We start from the raw sequence: 19733 nt of genomic DNA, 5'->3' as shown, positions 1-19733 counted from the left end.
TCCACCCAATTGGACTCCTGGTGGGTATTAGGGACCATGGTAAGCAATTCGGCAATTTTTATTTCAGGGCGGAAAAAAAGCAAAAAAATTACAAAATTGAAGGCTAATATCCAGACTTTTGAGAAATTTTGGAGGTTTTGGGGCTTGGTGTCGAAAAGTCTTGAAATTCTAGGGGATATATCTCGGGGTCATATAATGCCGTTTGGAACAATATATGATCATTATTCGTTGTCATAAATGTTGGTAATAGGCTTGAGTTAATGAAATCGGTGCAACTTTTATACCGGTAAAATGGTCATTTAAAGGCAAATTGGATAGTTCCACACACCTAATTGGACTTTCGGAAAGTATTAGGGACCATGGTAAACGTTTCGTCAATTTTTATTTCTGAGCGAAAAAAAATCAAAAAATTCCAAAATTAAAGTCTAATACCCACGCTTTTTGAAAATTTTTGGAGGTTTCGAGACCCGTTGACATAAAGACTCGAGATTTTAGAGGACACATCTCGGGGTCATATAATTCCGTTTGGAACCATATATAATCATTATATGTTGTCATAAATGTTCGTGGTATTCTTGAATTAATGAAATCGGTGCAAGTTGTAAATCGGTAAATTGGTCGTTTAAAGGTAAATTGATTTGTTCCAACTACTCAATTGGATTCTCGGAGGGTATTAGGGATTATGGTAAACATTTCGACAATTTTTATTTCCGAGCGAAAAAAAGTCAAAAAAATTCAAGAATTAAAGGCTAATATCCACGCTTTTCAGAAATTTTGGAGTTTTCACGGCCGGTGTCTAAAAGTCTAGAAATTCTAGGGAATATATCTCGTGGTTCTATAATGTCGTTTGGACCAATATATGATCATTATTTGTTGTCATAAATGTTCGTTGTAGGCTTGAGTTAAAGAAATTGGTGCAAGTTGTAAACCGGTAAACTGGTCGTTTAAAGGAATATTGGATGGTTCCACCCACCCAATTGGACTCCCGGGGGGTATTAGGGACCATGGTAAACATTTTGGAAATTTTTAATTCCGAAATTCACTACGTGAAAAAAATGAATTTGACACCGGTTCAAACCCGGCCTAAGGCACCGGTTTGAATCGGTGCCAATGTGGGGGGTGCCAAAAAGTGGTTTAAAAAGGCACCGGTTCAAACCGTTGCCAAAACTTGAAATTGGCACCGGTTAACCGAAAAAATTAATTCACCACTTTTGGCACCGGTTAACCGGTGCCAAAAGTGTCAAAAAATTAATTTTTTTTAAAACTTAAAAATTAAATAAACTAAAATTAAATGAGAATACAAATTATAAATGGCACATCACAATCAATATAATCAAATCTGTTCGATATATATAGAATAAAAAAATTACAATATAGATCAATAAAAAAATTTCAACATATAAATCAAAATAAAAAAAAATTACAACATATAAAAAAAATTACAATATAAATCAAAATAAAAATTTACAACTTCACAATCAAAAAAACCCATACAACTTCTAAATCAATATATTTGCATCTTGATTCTTCAATTTAAGATCTAAATCCATGTACCTGTACCAATTAAACAACCAAGATAAATCGATTAAAATGATTTAATTAAGCTGCGAAAAAAAAATCAAAAAAAAAATCCAAAAAATCGAAAAAAAAGAAAATCAGTTGAAAAGAAAAAAAAACATAACATCTATCATATAAAAAATAATTAAACCCAGAAAATAAATAAAATTAAATTCGATTAAAAAAACCCAGAAAATAAATAAATTTAAATTCGATTAAAAAAAAACCCAAAAAATAAATATGACAAAATTCGAATAAACCCAGAAAAAAAAATAAGAAATCGAAAAAAAAACCTAGTATTCGAAAAAACCCAGAAAACAAAAAAAATTGTAATCGAAAAAAAAATTTGAAATCAGAAAAAAAAAATCAAAATCAAAATTGATTAAAAATTTGATTAAAACAAACTTGAAAACAAAAATAAAATAAACCCAGAGATAAAAAAAAATGAAAATAAAAAAAAAAACCCAATTAAAAGAGAATTGAAATGGAAAAAAAAAAACCTAGGAAAAATACCTAAAAATCACGAAAATAAAATCCCAAAACCGCATGCAACTTGAAAAACAAAATCAAAATCGAAATTGAAATCGAAAACAACACAATCAAAATTGAAATTGAAAAACAAAACCCAGAAATAGAAAGAAAGAAAAAACAAAATCGAAAAAAGAAACCCAGAAATCGAAATAATTGAAATTGAAAAAAGAAATTCAAATCGAAAAACCCAGAAATCGATTGAAATGGTAAAAATAAAATCAAGAAATCGATTAAAATGGGCGGTTTTTTGGTCTTCGATTTGTTATTGTCTTCGATTTGTTTTTGGTCTTCTAGTGATAGAAAGGAGGAGGAGATCCAAAAAGATAAAGAAATGAAGGAGATGGTGAGCAAGAAGAAAAGAGGAGGAGAGGAGAGAGAAAGAGGCGGAGGAGAGAAAAGAGGAGAGGAGAGGAGAGAGAATGGGCAGGCAACTTTAGGGTTTGGGGGGGTTTTAAATGGGCGTTTTTTAAAAAAAAAAAAAAATTAAAGAACCGGTTCGTAAAGGCACCGGTTCAAACCGGTGCCCTTTTTATTTTTGGCACCGGTTTGAGCTGAACCGGTGCCATTTCTCTTTGTTTAAAAACCTGCCCATTTTTAGGCCGGTTTGGCCTGAACTGGTGCCATTAGGGGGTTGCCTATTTGTATTTTTCTACTAGTGATTGAAGGCTAATATCCATGCTTTTTTAGAAACTTTGAAGGTTTCGGGTACCGGTGTCGGAAAGAAATAAGATTTTAGAGATACATTTCAGTGTCATATAATGATGTTTGGAACCACAAATGATCATTATATATTGTCATAAATGTTCGTGGTAGACTCTAGTGAATGAAATCGGTAGTGCAAGTTGTAAAGCGGTAAATTGGCCGTTTAAAGACAAATTGGATGATTCCACCCACCCAATTGGACTCCCGGAGGGTATTAGGGAACATGGTAAACATTTCGGCAATTTTTATTAAGGGGAATAAAAGACAAAAAATTCCAAAATTAAAGGCTAATATCCACGCTTTTTGACAAATTTTTGAGGTTTCAGGACTCGGTGTTGAAAAGACTTTAGATTTTTGGGGATATATCTCGGGGTCATATAATGTCGTTTGGAACCATATATGATTATGTTGTCAAAAATGTTCGTGGTAGGCTTGAATATATTAATAAAATCGGTGCAAGTTGTAATTCAGCAAATTTACCGTTTAAAGGCAAATTGGATGGTTCCACGCACCCAGTTGGACTCCCAAAGGGTATAAGGGACCGTGGTAAACCTTTCGTCAATTTTTATTTCCAGACGGAAAAAAGTCAATAAATTCCAAAATTAAAGGTTAATATCCACACTTTTTGAGAAATTTTGGAGGTTTCGGGTTCCGGTGATGAAAAGTCTTGAAATTCTAGGGGATACATCTCGGGGTCATATAATGGCGTTTGGAACAATATATAATCTTTATTCGTTGTCATAAATGTTGGTGGTAGGCTTGAGTTAATGAAATCAGTGTAAGTTGTAAATCGGTAAATTGGTCGTTTAAAGGCAAATTGGATGTTTCCACCCATCCAATTGGAATCTTGGAGGATATTAGGGACCATGATAAACATTTCGACAATTATTATTTTAGCAGCTTCAATTTATTTATTGTCATCCTTTTTTTTTTTCCATCCATGAATTCTACATGCATGCCCTCAATTTCTCTTTGCTTGCTACTAGTATTTTTTTTCTTCAATCCGTATCTTGTAGCAAATGCCTTGCTGGTGGGAGCATTAATTAGTAAAAATCTGCCAAAAAAAAAAAAAAAATAGCAGTAGTCATGAGTTCATCCAATGTTTCTGCAACGTACAAAAGAAAAACCTTGCTCTACTTCAATTGTTCAAACATGACATTCAAGTCGATCGATGTGGGCTGCTCGATCTCATCACGGAGAGATGGGAAGGTGCATATTGCAATTCTTACTTCGATAGTACTCCGTGCTATAGTACTATCCAACCACTATGAGTGACTAATAACGAGTATCAAGACTAGTAAACGTTTGTTTTAAAAATGCAGTGTATCCAATCAAAGAAAATTAATCGGAGACTTGTCAAACAATTAGATGCTTGAACGTATATAAAGGTTTGTTGTTCATTATAATTCTACATATAAATAGTCTAGATAAATAAGTGGGATACTTGTAATAAGCTAATTAGTCTCCTTTCAAATTAAATTCACCTTCTAAAAGAGGGCCTAGTTACCTGCATAATGACATACCTTGTTATTATCTGTTACATCCTCTTTATACTCTCTTGCTACAACACTACTGCGGAAGATGTTAGGTGTACACAACAAGAAAGAAAAGTTCTCCTGGAGCTGAAAAACAACATTGTAGTTGATCGGTGTGGCTTGCTCGCGTCTTGGGGGAACCAAGAGGATAATAAAGATTGTTGTAAATGGAAAGGTGTCCACTGCACCAGCTACATAAACAGCAGTGTCATCATCAAGATCGATCTTCATGGGTTCGATGCATCTAGTCCTTACCCTTGTCTCGAAGGTAAACTTACTCCTACCCAGCTACCCTAACCGAGCTTAAGCATTTGAGTTACTTAGACCTAAGCTACAACAATTTCCTAGGGGAACCAATCCCCAACTCAATTGGTTCCCTTGGTAAATTGCGGTACCTAGATCTATCTCATGCTGGCTTCGGTGGAGGAATACCTTGTCAGTTACGACATCTCTCAAAGCTCGAAACATTGTTCATTTCATCAAATTCCTTTGAAGGTACCCTTTCTAATGACCATTTTCAAAACTTTTCTAGATTGGAGGATTTAGATTTGTCCAATAACTCGAAATTAACACTTAACTTTAGTGTCGATTGGATCCCTCCATTTCAATTAGATACTTTAAATCTCCGATCTTTGGCTTTAGGACCACACTTCCCTAAGTGGATTCTAACCCAAACGAGTTTTTCATACCTCGATATATCTGAAGCTAGAATTTCAGAGCCAATTCCAACTTCTTTTTGGAACTTATTAACCCTTAACTTATCTTTCTTAAACATGTCTAATAATAATATTACAGGAAAGCTTCCAAATCTATCACATCCTATATTTGATCATTGGCGTCCACTCGAAGTAGATTTGAGTTTCAACTCTTTCGAGGGCACAATACCTTCATTCCTAGGAAATGTTTCATCTTTGAAGCTCAATAACAACAAGTTTTCAAATCCAATTCCTTTGTTGTGCCCAAAATCAAAAATCGTTCTTCTTGACTTAGACTTGTCTAACAACTTGTCGTCAGGAGAACTTCCAGATGATTGTTGGGAGAATATGGATGAACTGTCATATCTAAACTTGGAAAGCAACCAATTTTCAGGAAAGTTACCACAATCTATAGGGGCCATTAAACAACTTCAGTCGTTTCGATTGTGTGATAATACTTTTTCAGGAGTCCTACCCATTTCATTATGGAACTGCTCTTCTTTAGTCATTCTTGACATAGGAGATAACCAATTTTCCGGGATCATACCCCCGGAAATAGGAAATCTTCGAAGTCTCGTTGATTTAAACTTAAGGAAAAACAGATTAGTCGGAAAAATACCATCAACCCTTTTTACATTATCAAGCCTACAAATTTTGGATCTCTCCGGAAATAGGCTCACAGGAACAATCCCAAAGTCCATCTATAATTTAACAGGAATGAGTAACAAAACAATTTTTTTGCCAAATTCTACCATTATTTCTTCACATAAAAGTTTTACTAAGTATCCTCATTATGCTGCATGGGTCAAGTGGAAAAGAGTACAACAGAAATTTGGAAATTTATTGGGACTTGTTAAATCATTTGATGTTTCCAACAATAATCTTCAAGGAGAAATTCCTAGTGAGATATCATATCTTGGCGGTTTAGTCTCCTTAGACTTGTCGAGAAACAAATTCAGTGGAACCATCACGTCGAATATTGGCCAGCTAACGTCTCTAGAATTCCTCGATTTGTCAAACAATCGTTTTTGTGGAGAGATTCCAATGAGCTTTGTAAATTTGAGCTACCTTGGCATCTTGGATTTGTCAAATAACAACTTATCCGGGAGAATTCCACTAGGAACTCAATTGCGAGGTTTTGATGCTTCATACTATATGGGGAACCCTGGACTTTGTGGAGAGCCTCTTCCAAAGACTTGTCCGGGAGATGAAGCATTTAACAAGTCGCGTGATGGAGAAGATATAGAGCTCACTCGACAAGACAAAGATGATGAAGAAGGTGTTTTTTCTCTAGGCTTGTACATAAGCGTGGTGCTTGGTTTTATCTTTGGATTTTGGGGAGTTTATGGCACCTTAGTGCTCAAAACTTCATGGAGACAGGCCTATTTTCGATGCGTTGATAGCATCAAAGACCGATTCTATGTCATTATTGCTGTGAATCTAGCAAGAGTTTCCAAGGCTTGAAGTTAAGCTAGTTGGTATCAAGCTTCTTGGTCACTGCATTATTTTACTTGTACCATGTTATATTTATACTTATACCATGTTATATCACCAGGATTTTAATACTTTGTACGTCCCTCCAAAATCATACCATGTTATATCACCAGGAGTTCTCATAATGCTTGATAACATAGTGAATGCAGACTATATTTTAAGAGTGGTACAAAAACATATATGATCAAATCCACCAACACTAACAAGTAACAATTAGAAATAACTAATTTGAAACGGTATGTATGTATGTCCATCGTTTAACACGCTTAGCTTGTCATCGAAAAGCGCTTAAACTCCATATAACTTTCATAATCTGAATCATATTGTGCATCAAAATAGATTAAATACGATACATTTATGTGTTGTAACACGTAACTTGTACATATGTTAAGTATCATCACAACAATCATTTTGCAACAATAAACTGGCTCATTTCCACGGTATTAGTAGAGCAAATGATCGACTCATAAATCATAACTCCTTCTCCCGTGCCCCCATTTAACTCATACTAATTCTAGCATGCGCAAATGAGAATAATAGTAATGGATATTGTGAGAAAAGAAAAACAATACTCGTAAAAGACTCAGATCAGCTTAAAATTTTGATCTAAATATTCAACAGCACATAAATATCTTACTTTGATGTAGGAATTTGAATTTTCTTGTTTCCAAAATATCGTACAAGTATTAAATTTACATTTGTGTTACATCTTCAATGCTACGATGACATATACTTCCTCCGTTTTCTTTTACTTGCAACACAGCCTTGTGGCACGTGGTTTGAGGTCGGGTTTATGTAATGTAAACGGACAAATTTTTCATTATAATTTTTACAAATGATTCTTAACCCTATTCTAATTTTCGTGTAAAAATTATATTGATAAAATCGCTCGTTTACCCTCACTAATCATCTCCTAAAACTGCGTACTTAAAAGGTGTGTTGCAAGTAAAAGAAAACGGAGGAAGTAAAACTTAAAGAGTACAAGATTCCTTCAAATTAGGACTCTAACTAATAAAAAGGCTCATATTAAAGTCCTAGTTAAGACTTAAAAAGTATAGATTCCTTCAAAGAAAGGGAATATATATTGTACGCATATTTCCTTAGTATTTACTCTATTAGTTACGAGTTGCTTTATTAGTACGTTTATCGTTCCAAGAGTTAAAGTCTTACAGTCTGGCAATTCTAACAAAGACTTCAACAGTCAACCGATTTAGTTTTTCTTAGATACGAAGTACTTTTCTACATATATAGTTAATTAAGGTTTTCTACATATTTTAATTTCACTAAAGAGTCTAAGACTTCAACATACTCTCCCATGGATGCCTCATTTTTAAATACGTGTATCACTTTGACTAATAACACCCATGTCAATGTAAACATATCTTTTATTGTATATTTTTAGTAAAAAAATTTATGTATGTAGATTGATATTACTAAAATAATCATTGTCAACTTGGTCAAATAGCAATGAGCAGGACTCCTAGCTAGTTTCAATTGTATTAGGACTTTATGTTGTTGGTAATTGGTAATTGGTAATCTGAAAATTCCCCTGTTTTATTCCCCTGTTTTATGTGACAGAAGTACAATGTAGCACTAGGAACAGGTATACAAACAGCATCTTGGTTAATTTTCAAGATTCAGACATTTCCTTAATTACATATTCAAGTCAAAAGCAATGGTATTCCTTTCACACTAGCTAGTTTCATAAATACTATAGCTATAGGAGACCGAATGTATAGATCATAGCTAGCTAATCGTTACGTTATCGAAGTATATGTGAGTCGAATTTAATGTGTCCTAGATATAATTCAATTTCTAATTTTACCAACTTCGATCAAATAAAGACCAGTACACCTGTTCTAGATGTGCTTAAGGTTTTGATTTTTTCAAATTTTTAGACCCAAACATATTAGTCTGTTTTAGCCAAACTATAAGTCATCATAAAGTATTCTAAGTCTCTTGTCATTGATTTTGGTGTTCTACAAATAACAGATCAAACATTAGATATATTGTTCCTGAACAGAAAATCTTATTGAGTTTCATCCAATCAAGCCGACTGAAACTAGCTAAAATCAACATGATCATCCCTCTTCCCATCAAAATATCTCAACATCACCTTTGTTTTCTGTCAATTTTGTGGCTTTTCCTAGCCATTTTGAGTCATGCCACCCAATACAACATCGAGTGCATCCGTGAGGAAAGAGAAGCCTTACTTCAGTTCAAACGAGGAATTCAAGAGGACCATTGTGGAATACTTTCTTCATGGGGAGGGCATGAAGACGATGGAGGTTGTTGCAAATGGCGCGGCATTATTTGCAACAACCTCACAGGGCATGTCATGGCCATCAATCTTGGTGGTATCGAAGCTGGTAATGACCATCATTGTCTAGAAGGTAGAGTGACTACTTCCCTCCTTAAATTGAAGCATTTGAAATATTTGGATCTTAGCTTCAACAACTTCTTAGGCCAACCTATCCCTAATTTTATCAGTTCCCTTGCCAATTTAGAGCACCTTAATCTCTCAAATTCCGGCTTTACAGGGAAGATTCCTCATGAATTTGGTAATCTTTCCCACTTAACATCTCTTGATCTCAGTAATAATAAACTTGTTGTCAAAAGTTTAGGTTGGCTCTCCCGTCTTACTTCATTGAGTGTCGTAAACTTAAGTGACATCGATCTTAGTGAGGTACAAGACTGGTTACAAATAGTTACAAACCTCCCTTTCTTAGAGGTCTTAAAGATGGATAGTTGTTATCTTCCTTCAACAATTCCATCTTCACTTTCATATAAAAATTCATCATCCACCCTTCGTTTCCTTAGTCTTGCTTATAATAGCTTTGGTGACCCTTCGATATTTCAATGGTTGTTCAACTCGAGTGGAGTCAGTACTCACCTAGTCCATCTTGACCTCTGTGATAACTCACTTCCTGGTTCCATCCCAAGTGGTTTTCGAAAAATGCATTCGCTTTCATATCTTGACCTCTCTTCTAATGCATTTGAAGGCCATATTCCAAATTACTTTGGAGATATGCATTCCCTTTCACATCTTGATCTCTCTGCTAATAACTTGAGTGGTTCCATTTCTAGTTGTTTTAAAAATATGCAATCCCTATCATACCTCGATGTCTCTGGTAACTTACTTGGAGGTCAAATTCCTGAAATGATTTCGAGCCTAAAACATCTCATTCACCTCGATTTGTCTTGGAATAACTTTCATGGACGCGTTCCAAAAACCATTGGTAAGTTATGTAGCTTACAATTCTTGGAGTTAAGCTACAACAATCTCACAGGAGATCTTACTGATGTCATCCAAATCTTATCTGTGTGTTCTCACAAGTCACTGAGGTTTTTTGGCTTGGAAAACAACCATTTTTGGGGGACAATTCCTAACACTATCGAAACATTTTGAGGCAACTTTATCTCGATGGCAACCAGCTAAACGGAACAATTAGCCAAGGGATAGAAAAACTTTCTATGCTTGAGACCTTGCGCCTTTCTACAAACTCTTTGATAGGTACTATCTTTGACAGCCATTTTGCAAACTTATTGAGTTTGCGTAATTTGTACTTGTCAGAAAATCCTAGATTGTTAGTTAACATTAGTGTGGATTGGCTTCCCCCATTTCAGCTAGACACCATATACTTAAGCTCTTGCAAGTTAGGCCCTCATTTCCCAAAATGGTTACAAACCCAAACCCAAATCTCATGGATTGATATATCAATAGCCGGAATTTCAGACATTGTTCCTGCTTCATTTTGGAGCTCATTGTCATCCAAATTAGAGTAACTAAATATGTCTCACAATATTATGGGGTACTCCCTAGTAATTTGTCGATCACCCTTAGCGAACTCCCTCAGATAGACTTGAGCTCAAATTCCTTGGAGGGTGCAATCCCTTCATTTCTTGGAAATATTTCCTCATTGTCCTTGAATAATAACAAGTTTTCTGATGCATCTTCTTTTTTGTGTCCAAAAAATAAGATGGTCCTCTCTAATCTAGACCTCTCAAATAACTTGTTATCGAGTGAGCTTCCTGATTGTTGGATGTACTTCGACAAGCTATCAATCCTGAGCTTAGAAAACAATAACTTAACTGGAAAGTTATCAGCATCTATAGGTGCCCTGAAGAAGCTCCAAGCATTACACTTGCGAAACAACAACTTTTCGGGTGAACTTCCCATGTCCTTACAGAATTGCACATCTTTGGTTCTCCTAGATGTTGCATACAACTCATTTACTGGCTATCTACCTCAGAGGATTGGGAACAATCTAACAAATCTCGGTATTCTCAGCCTTCGAAGTAATAGCTTTTCAGGGGTTCTGCCTTCAAGCCTTTGTCAACTTTTGTTATAAACGGAACTGCGGGAACAAAAACAGTAAGAACAAAGTTACCGAAAAATAGACTGAGTCGCGGACTATGTCGCTTTCTTTAGAACATTCACGGCACTGCCCTGAAAAGGTGCAAGCAGTTCGTACTAAACTGGATGTTCCCCAGGATAAAACAGCCTTTCTCTATTGTAATTATACCGGTGGAACTGCACAAAACCACCGGGCAACTAAACACCAAAAAAGAAAAGAAACTGCTCGAGGGTTTTGTTTTTGTGAGGAAAAATAGAGAGGAGAAGAAGATTGCTTTCTGTATTTTTTGTGTATCAAAAACAGGAAATCAACACGCCTTTTATAGGAAAAATTGCAACGTAACTGCTGCTGTTTAATTAGGCACTAATCACGCAATTAAAACGGTCATAAGTTGAACGTTGAAAACGGTTACAGAAGATTAATGCGTGGCAAAACGTTTAGCAAAAAATCAGTGAAAACGTTTGCATGATTAACGCTCCATTAATCAGTTTTGAAAAAACGGTCAAATGTAATCAGTCAAAAACGTTTAGCAAAAATCAAGGAACTAATCACGCAATTAGCCTTGTCCAAAAAATAAGTTTATTTAATAAACCCGACCCGACCCGACCCAACCCAACCCAACCCGGCCCGGCCCGGCTCGGCTCGGTTCGGTTCGGCGCGCGTGTGTGTGATAGATGGTTTACCATATAGGTCCTCCCTCTCCACAAAATGTGGGTAGCCCAAGGGCCACACCCCTTTAGCCCACTCTCTATATTATAAAGAGAGTAAAACTCTCATTTCCCACCAATGTGGGACTTTGAGTTTTTTCACAAAATTCACACACTACACACTTGTTGTTCCAACAATCCCCCACTTGAATTTTTTGAAAACATTTTCGAGCAGAATCCATACATATATAGGTTGCGCATAAACAGAAGTGTTTTTCAACTTGAACTTCGACGTAGTGAGTACGATTCAGATTCAACAAGGGTGACTCAAAGTTTTGAACCCTATCTCTGACAACGTACCACACACAACCTACTCTTGGTGTTGTTCTAGACCCGTGCTATTTCGGCCATGCACGTCTATCCCAGTGTAGTGAATGCTCTAGAAATGCTGCCACACATTTCATAGGAAGCGGCCTAACTTCCACATTCACATAGGTGAATCTATCAAGAGTACTCCTGTAGCTTGGTACTCCACTCCAAATTGGAGTATAGATTTCATTAAGAGTTCCTATTAACTCATCCTTGATCGCTTCAGGAAATTATGTCTTTTGAACATATTCAACTCATAACACACCATAACTTGTTATTACCCTTTGAACCTATTTCTTGGGATCTCCAGTTCATAGGTTGGGTTACCATTATGTGTGGTTCATTTCAATGGCAATAGTCCCATTTTCTTAGAGGAAAAATGGACTTTCTCCCTAGCTAATCCTTTCGTCAAAGGATCAGCCAAGTTATTCTCAGTGCGTACGTGATCCACTCTAACAGCTCCGATAGAGAGATATTCTCTCACAGTGCTGTGCTTACGACGTATTTGTCGTCTCTTACCGTTGTAATAACGGTTCTGAACTTTTGCAATAGCCGCGGTACTATCGCAATGGATCAAGACAGCCGGTAATGGCTTTTCCCATAGGGGAATTTCACCTAGCAGGCCTCTTAACCAACCTGCTTCTTCACTAGCCGTAGCTAGTGCTATCATTTCTGACTCCATGGTGGACTGAGCCAAAATAGTCTGTTTCTTAGACTTCCAAGATACAGCTCCACCGACTATAGAAAAAATATATCCACTAGTAGCCTTAGAGTCATCTGATAAGGTGTTCCAGTCAGCATCACTATAGCCTTCTAGTACAGCTGGAAACCTTTCATAATGCAACCCTAGGTTCATGGTCCTCTTAAGGTATCTCATGACCCTTTCAATAGCATGCCAATGCTCATTACCAGGACAACTAGTAAACCTGCCTAACAATCCCACGACATAGGCAATGTCGGGTCTAGTACAATCAGTGGCATACCGAAGGCTGCCAATGATGCTCGCATAATCAGATTGCCTTACGGCATCACCAGTGTTCTTAAATAATTTAACACTGGGATCATAAGGTGTACTAGCAGGTTTACAGTCAAAGTAACTATATTTCTTTAGGATCTTCTCAATGTAATGAGATTGATCCAAAGAAACTCCATTTTCTGTCCTAGTAATCTTAATTCCAAGGATTACATTAGCCTCTCCTAGGTCTTTCATATCAAACTCAGCATTCAACAATAGCTTTACATCATTCACAGCATGAATGTTCGAGCCAAAAATTAACAAGTCATCCACATATAGACAAATTATAGTGCATATGTCATTCTCAAATTTTACATATATGCATTTGTCACTACCATTTATCTTAAAACCATGTGAGATGACTAAGTTATCAAATTTTTCATGCCATTGTTTAGGTGCTTGTTTGAGACCATAAAGAGATTTATCTAGCTTACATACCAGATGCTCTTTTCCTTGAACAACGAATCCTTCCGGTTGATCCATGTAGATTTCTTCTTCCAATTCACCGTTCAAGAATGCAGTCTTCACATCCATTTGATGTACTACAAGATTAAAAACAGAAGCAAGAGATATTAATACTCTAATAGATGTTACTCTAGTTACAGGTGAATAGGTATCAAAGAAATCAACATTCTCCCTTTGTCTGTAGCCTTTAGCTACCAAACGGGCTTTGAACTTATCAATGGTCCCATCAACTTTCAGCTTTCTTTTTAGGACCCATTTGCAACCAATTGACTTGCAGCCTGGTGGCAACTCAGTTAGATGCCAAGTTCGATTAGACTCAAGTGAGTCCATTTCGTCGTTCACGGCTTCTTGCCATAAATCTGCATCCACTGAGGTTAGAGCTTCTTGGAGGGTAGAAGGATCCTCCTGTACATTCAGAACTACAAAGTCTGGGCCGAAGTCTTTTGCTACTCTAGCCCGCTTGCTCTTTCTTAGTTCGGGTTCAGCATCCAAGTCTTGTGAGTTAGACCTGTCTTTAGGAATAATAGAGGAGGACGAGCCCCCACTATTTCTAGATTTAAAAGGAAACCTGTCCTCATAAAAATCAACATCATTAGATTCAATAATTACACGAGCATTTAAATCAAAGAATCTATATGCCTTACTGTTAATAGCATATCCAATGAATACGCATTCATAAGCTCTACTAGCTAATTTAACTCTTTTAGGATCAGGAATCCTAACATATGCTAGACAACCCCAAGTTCTGAAATAAGAAATGTTAGGTCGTTTATTACGAAGTATTTCATAGGGAGAAACCTTACTCTTAGTCTTTGGAATACGGTTTAAGACATAACAAACAGTTAGTAGAATTTCACCCCACCAATGATCAGCAGCACCAGAATATAAGGAAATAGCAACTACTAATTCTGTAAAGGTCCTATTTTTCCTTTCAGCCTTTCCATTCATTTCTGGGGAATAAGGAGTTGTCCTTTCATGTATGATACCATGTGAATTATAAAATTCTACAAAAGCATCAGTATCATACTCAGTTCCACGATCACTTCGTAATCTTTTTATTTTCTTGTTAAACTGATTCTCAAATTCTGTTATAAACAACTTAAACATTTCAAAAGCATCACTCTTATTTTTCATCAAATAAATACAAGTATAATCAGAACAATCATCAATAAAGGTGATAAAGTATCGTTGTCCATTTCTGGTCAACGTTCCATTTAGTTCACAAATATCCGAATGAATTAAGTCTAATGGTTCTAAATTTCTAATCACTGATTTATGAGGTGTTTTTGTAATCTTAGCCTGACTACAAGAATCACATTTGTCAAAGTCATTGAGAGAGATATTTGGAATAAGGCCTAAATTGCTCATATTTTTTATGAGTCTTTTGTTCACATGACAAAGTCTAGTATGCCAAACATTAATAGTAGAACACAACATATAAGCAGAATTAGAAATTTTATTAACTTCAACATTCAGTTTGAACATGCCATCAGTAGCATATCCTTTTCCTACAAATATTCCATTCTTAGTTAAAGTAAACAAATCAGAACCTATGGTTTGTATAAAACCAGCCTTATTAAGCAAAAAACCAGAAACTAAATTCTTCCTCATTTCCGGAGTGTGTAACACATCTTTCAGAATGAGAGTCCTGCCAGAAGTAAACTTCAACTCAACATTTCCAACACCAGCAATGTTAGTGGAATGGGAATCACCCAACAGTACTTTCTTATCATCGGTCTTTTCAGTGTATGTTTTAAACATTCGACGATCATAACAGACATGGCGTGTGGCACCAGTGTCTATCCACCACCCATCTGATCCACCAGTAAGGTTGATCTCAGTAATCATAGCCACAAAAGGCTCTTCAATCATGCTAGCCTGCGCTGGCACAGGGTTAGGCATGTTCCTGCACTTTCGTGCCATATGGCCTGGTTTTCCACACCGATAGCACAGAAATTGACCAGTACCATTCTTAGGGGGTTGTGACTGTTGTCTTCCATTGTTCTTTTGAACATTCGGTTTATTGAAGTTATTCTTCCGGTTCTGAGGTTTGAAATTCTTACCAGCAGGTTTAAGTACTGCAGCAGATCGCCTAGGAGCATTATTAGCAGAGATTTGTAAAATCTCTTCCTTTAGATCCTGTTTTCTGGATTCTTCTTCTATACGTAGCCGAGTGATCAAACTCTCTAAGGAGAATTCCTTAGTCTTATGCCTGAGATTATTTTTGAAATCTTTCCAGGAAGGAGGCAACTTGTCAATAATAACAGCAATTTGAAATTGTTCATCAAGGGCCATACCTTCGGAAATTATCTCATGGGCAATTTTCTGAAGGTCGTGAGACTGCACTTCCACGGACTTATCATCAGTCATCTGGAATTTTAGGTACCTACTGACAGCATACTTTTTGGCACCTGCTTCTTCAGTATCATACTTTTTTTGTAGGGCATCCCACAAATCCTTAGCAGTATTTTCCATGTTATAATAGTCATAGAGGTTATCAGACAGACCATTAAGTATATAGTTTTTGCACATGAAGTCAGTTTCATTCCAGGTTTCGATTTCACTATTCAAGTAAGCTAATTCATCTTCAGGAGCATTATCAGGAATAAATGGCCGAGGGGCTGTTAAGGCAGAATTAACTTTTTTGACAGTTAAGAAAAATTGCATTTTCTGTTTCCATCTTTTAAAGTGAGCTCCTTCAAAACGGAAGGGCTTGTTAAGGTCAGCAGACATAGTAATATCTTCGGTAGACATATAGTTCATACAGGCAGAAAATGAATGTTCTAAAATTGTTATAAACGGAACTGCGGGAACAAAAACAGTAAGAACAAAGCTACCGAAAAATAGACTGAGTCGCGGACATTCACGGTTACAAAAGATTAATGTGTGGCAAAACGTTTAGCAAAAAATCAGTGAAAACGTTTGCATGATTAACGCTCCATTAATCAGTTTTGAAAAAACGGTCAAATGTAATCAGTCAAAAACGTTTAGCAAAAATCAAGGAACTAATCACGCAATTAGCCTTGTCCAAAAAATAAGTTTATTTAATAAACCCGACCCAACCCGGCCCGGCTCGGTTCGGTTCGGCGCGCGTGTGTGATAGATGGTTTACCATATAGGTCCTCCCTCTCCACAAAATGTGGGTAGCCCAAGGGCCACACCCCTTTAGCCCACTCTCTATATTATAAAGAGAGTAAAACTCTCATTTCCCACCAATGTAGGACTTTGAGTTTTTTCACAAAATTCACACACTACACACTTGTTGTTCCAACAACTTTCATATCTACAGATCTTGGATCTTTCACATAACCACTTCTCAGGAAAGATCCCAAGATGCATATACAATTTAACGGCCATGACTAGCACAGCAGATCTCCTGCCTGATATATTATATCAGTACGATTTTTCTGTACTAGTCACATACTTTGATTCAGAATTTGTCATGTGGAAAGGAAAGGACCAAATCTTCAGGAATTATCTAGGACAAGTGAAGTTCATTCATATGTCTAACGATATGCTTGAAGGCGGTATCCCTGAAGGCATTTCTAGTCTCATCGGTCTTGTTTCATTGGACTTGTCAAGCAACAAGTTGAATGGAAGTATTACTCCCAAGATAGGACTTTTGACAGCATTAGAATTGCTTGATTTGTCCAGCAACAATCTTTCTGGCGCGATCCCAGCAACTTTTGCTAATCTAAATTTTCTAGGAATGCTCAACTTGTCATACAACCACTTGTCCGGAAGAATTCCAACAGGCACTCTACTGCAAGGCTTTGATGCCTCAGCATACATGGGAAACCCCGGGCTTTGTGGAGCTCCACTCGCGATATGCCCTGGAGATGAACCACCTAGCAATAATACATGGAACGGAAATGATGATGTCGCTCAACAAGATGTGAATGATCATAATGATGATATATTTCCAGGATTGTATATAAGTGTGGTACTTGGTTTTATTATAGGCTTTTGGGGAGTTTGTGGAACTCTAGTGATCAAAAGATCTTGGAGACATGCCTTTTTCCGAACCTTAGATTACATGAGAGACCGAGTCTATGTAATGATACATCGTCGTTGAATAGCCAAGGTAAGGCCTTTACTGTCAAGGATCAACCTTAATTTCATTGTACAAAAAAGTATTAATGACTAAGTCTATGCAATGATACTTGTTTATAGCTATAATCATATAACTCTATTTGTTAATTTGCAAAAATGTAATAATATTTTGGGTGATTTATGCAGGAATTTGCAGAAGTGTACTGTTCGAGAGTCAAGGAGAAGCTGATACAATAATACCTTTATAAAAAATCAGCTGTTGTATACATTACTTTTCCTTTATAATGTAATATGGACCATTAAACCTTTCAACTTGTTGCAATAATACTTTGGAATGAAGAGTAATGCAGTATGATTATTGATTATTATACAGTAATATGGTAGTTGGAAAATCTAGTGTGAATTGATCTAAATTTTAAAATTCGGGTCATCAATTTGATGGTCTGATTTAATTTACTAAACTTTAACTTTAGTTGAATTGAAAAGTGTGATGTATTCCATATTTTACAAATTTCCAATTTATTTCATTTAGAAAAAATCATCAACTATTATTTTTTTATTATTAAAAAAAAAGTGTGATTTTTTAAATTCGTTTATTATGTACTCCGTATGTTGCATATTTGACTAATTTTTTTAGAGTTTATGGGCATTTCATAGGGGGTTAAATATGGTTGCAAATAAAGGCCCCTAGCAATGTGGTTGGTTTTCAAATTATATACAACCTCCGTTTCTTACTATGTGCAACAAACGGATATTATTTTTGTGACGTAAAATATTCCTTTATTGCACATAATAAGAACAAGGTAGTATACATTATATAGGCATATGGTGTATTCTTCAAGTTGGGTGAATGGTAGTTGGTTTGGATTTGGATCTCAAACTCTCAATCCATATCAATGTTTCGTGGATCATTTTCTAAGGTGTTATCCTTTCGTATCAACTAAGTTTTCAAGACTAATAGTAAGTCATGTCAATGCTAATTTAAAGTTTTATCACGGAGTTTGTATCAAATAAGTTTGCAAGATTAAAAGTCATATCAATGCTAACCTACAATTTGATTACGGATTTTTGGGTACGTATAAATTGAGTCGTGTCCGGTTCAAGTCGATAATTTGCGGGTTAGAATCAGGTCAGGTCATTCTCGGGTTTAAGTCGGGTTTGATTCAAGTCAATAATTTGCGGATTATAATCAGGTTGAGTCATTTCCAAGTCGGGTCATTCTCGGATTCAAGTCGGGTTATGTTCAAGTCAATAATTTGCAGGTTACAATTAGGTCGGGCCATTTATAAGTCAGGCCATATTCGGGTACAACTAACTATAAATAGATAATTATCATTTTTATCAAGCTAATTATTTTCTTTGACAATGACATATATGACAATATAATAGGGAACTATAGTCTATAATTTAGTAAGATAACTATCTCCTTTGACCATACAACAAATATATATTATATTTAACTCTTAAATTTGAGGATGATGTTCCTTTCTTTTGCTGGACTTGACCGACTTGGTCTCCCTAGACAAAATGCTTTGATCAACAATAATAAGGTGGTCTAAATTGCATTTAAGGTGATTTGAATTCGCGTCAGGAACAATTTGGGTTGAATTTAGGTCGAGTCAATAACAAGTCGTGTTAATTTCGTGTCGGGTGAGGAACAGATCGGGTTGAATTTTTGGGTCAGGTAAGTAATAGGTCTGGTAAAATTCGAGTCGGGTCAATAACAAATCAGGTTGAATTTGGGCCAAGTTAATAAAAAGTCGGGTTGATTTCGGGTCGGGTTTGTAACAGGTTGGGTTAAATTTGAATCGGGTTAGGAACAGGTCGACCTAAATTCAGGTAAGGTTAGTAACAAGTCAGGTTAAATTCAGGTTTTGACGGGTTAAAACGGGTTAGGGTCAATTTCGGTTCAAGTCGGGTTCGGTGCAAGTTAATTAAATTGGTCGTCGTATACCAGTAAATCGGTGCAAGTTGTAAACAAGTATATTGGCCGTTTAAAAGCAAATTGGAAGGTTTCACACACCCAATTGGACTCCCATAGGATAGTAAGGATCATGGTAAACATTTTGGCAATTTTTATTTCCGGACAAAAAAAAAAGTCAAAAAATTCCAAAATTGAAGGCAAAGCTTTTTGAGAAATTTTGGAGGTTTTGGGGCCTGGTGTCGAAAATCCTGGAGATTTTATTGAATACATCTCGGGGTCATATAATGACGTTTGGAATCATATATGATCATTATATGTTATCATAAATGTTCGTGGTAGACTTGATTTAATGAAATCGGTGCATGTCATAAACCGGTAAATAGGACGT

At 36.1% G+C, this 19733-nt stretch overlaps 3 protein-coding genes across 3 annotated transcripts; all 3 read left to right on the top strand.

Moving 5' to 3' along the window:
* The first annotated feature begins 5098 nt into the window (after nt 1-5098).
* LOC110729468 (LRR receptor-like serine/threonine-protein kinase GSO1) lies at nt 5099-6484 on the top strand. Its single transcript, XM_021909201.1, has one exon. The coding sequence runs from the start codon at nt 5099-5101 to the stop codon at nt 6482-6484; it is 1386 nt and encodes a 461-aa protein (XP_021764893.1).
* Nucleotides 6485-8591: 2107 nt separating this feature from the next.
* Nucleotides 8592-9923, top strand: LOC110729467 (receptor-like protein 12). The gene has a single exon (XM_021909200.1). The coding sequence runs from the start codon at nt 8592-8594 to the stop codon at nt 9921-9923; it is 1332 nt and encodes a 443-aa protein (XP_021764892.1).
* A 6800-nt stretch (nt 9924-16723) lies between these two features.
* On the top strand, nt 16724-17443 carry LOC110729466 (probable LRR receptor-like serine/threonine-protein kinase At1g12460). Its single transcript, XM_021909198.1, has one exon. It carries the CDS (start codon nt 16724-16726, stop codon nt 17441-17443), a length of 720 nt encoding a protein of 239 aa, XP_021764890.1.
* The last annotated feature ends 2290 nt before the right edge of the window (nt 17444-19733 follow it).

Source organism: Chenopodium quinoa, unplaced genomic scaffold, assembly GCF_001683475.1.
Source record: "Chenopodium quinoa cultivar QQ74 unplaced genomic scaffold, ASM168347v1, whole genome shotgun sequence".
NCBI classification, from domain to species: domain Eukaryota; kingdom Viridiplantae; phylum Streptophyta; class Magnoliopsida; order Caryophyllales; family Amaranthaceae; genus Chenopodium; species Chenopodium quinoa.
Note: the sequence above shows the minus strand (reverse complement) of the source record. Positions and strands in the feature narration are given on the sequence as shown.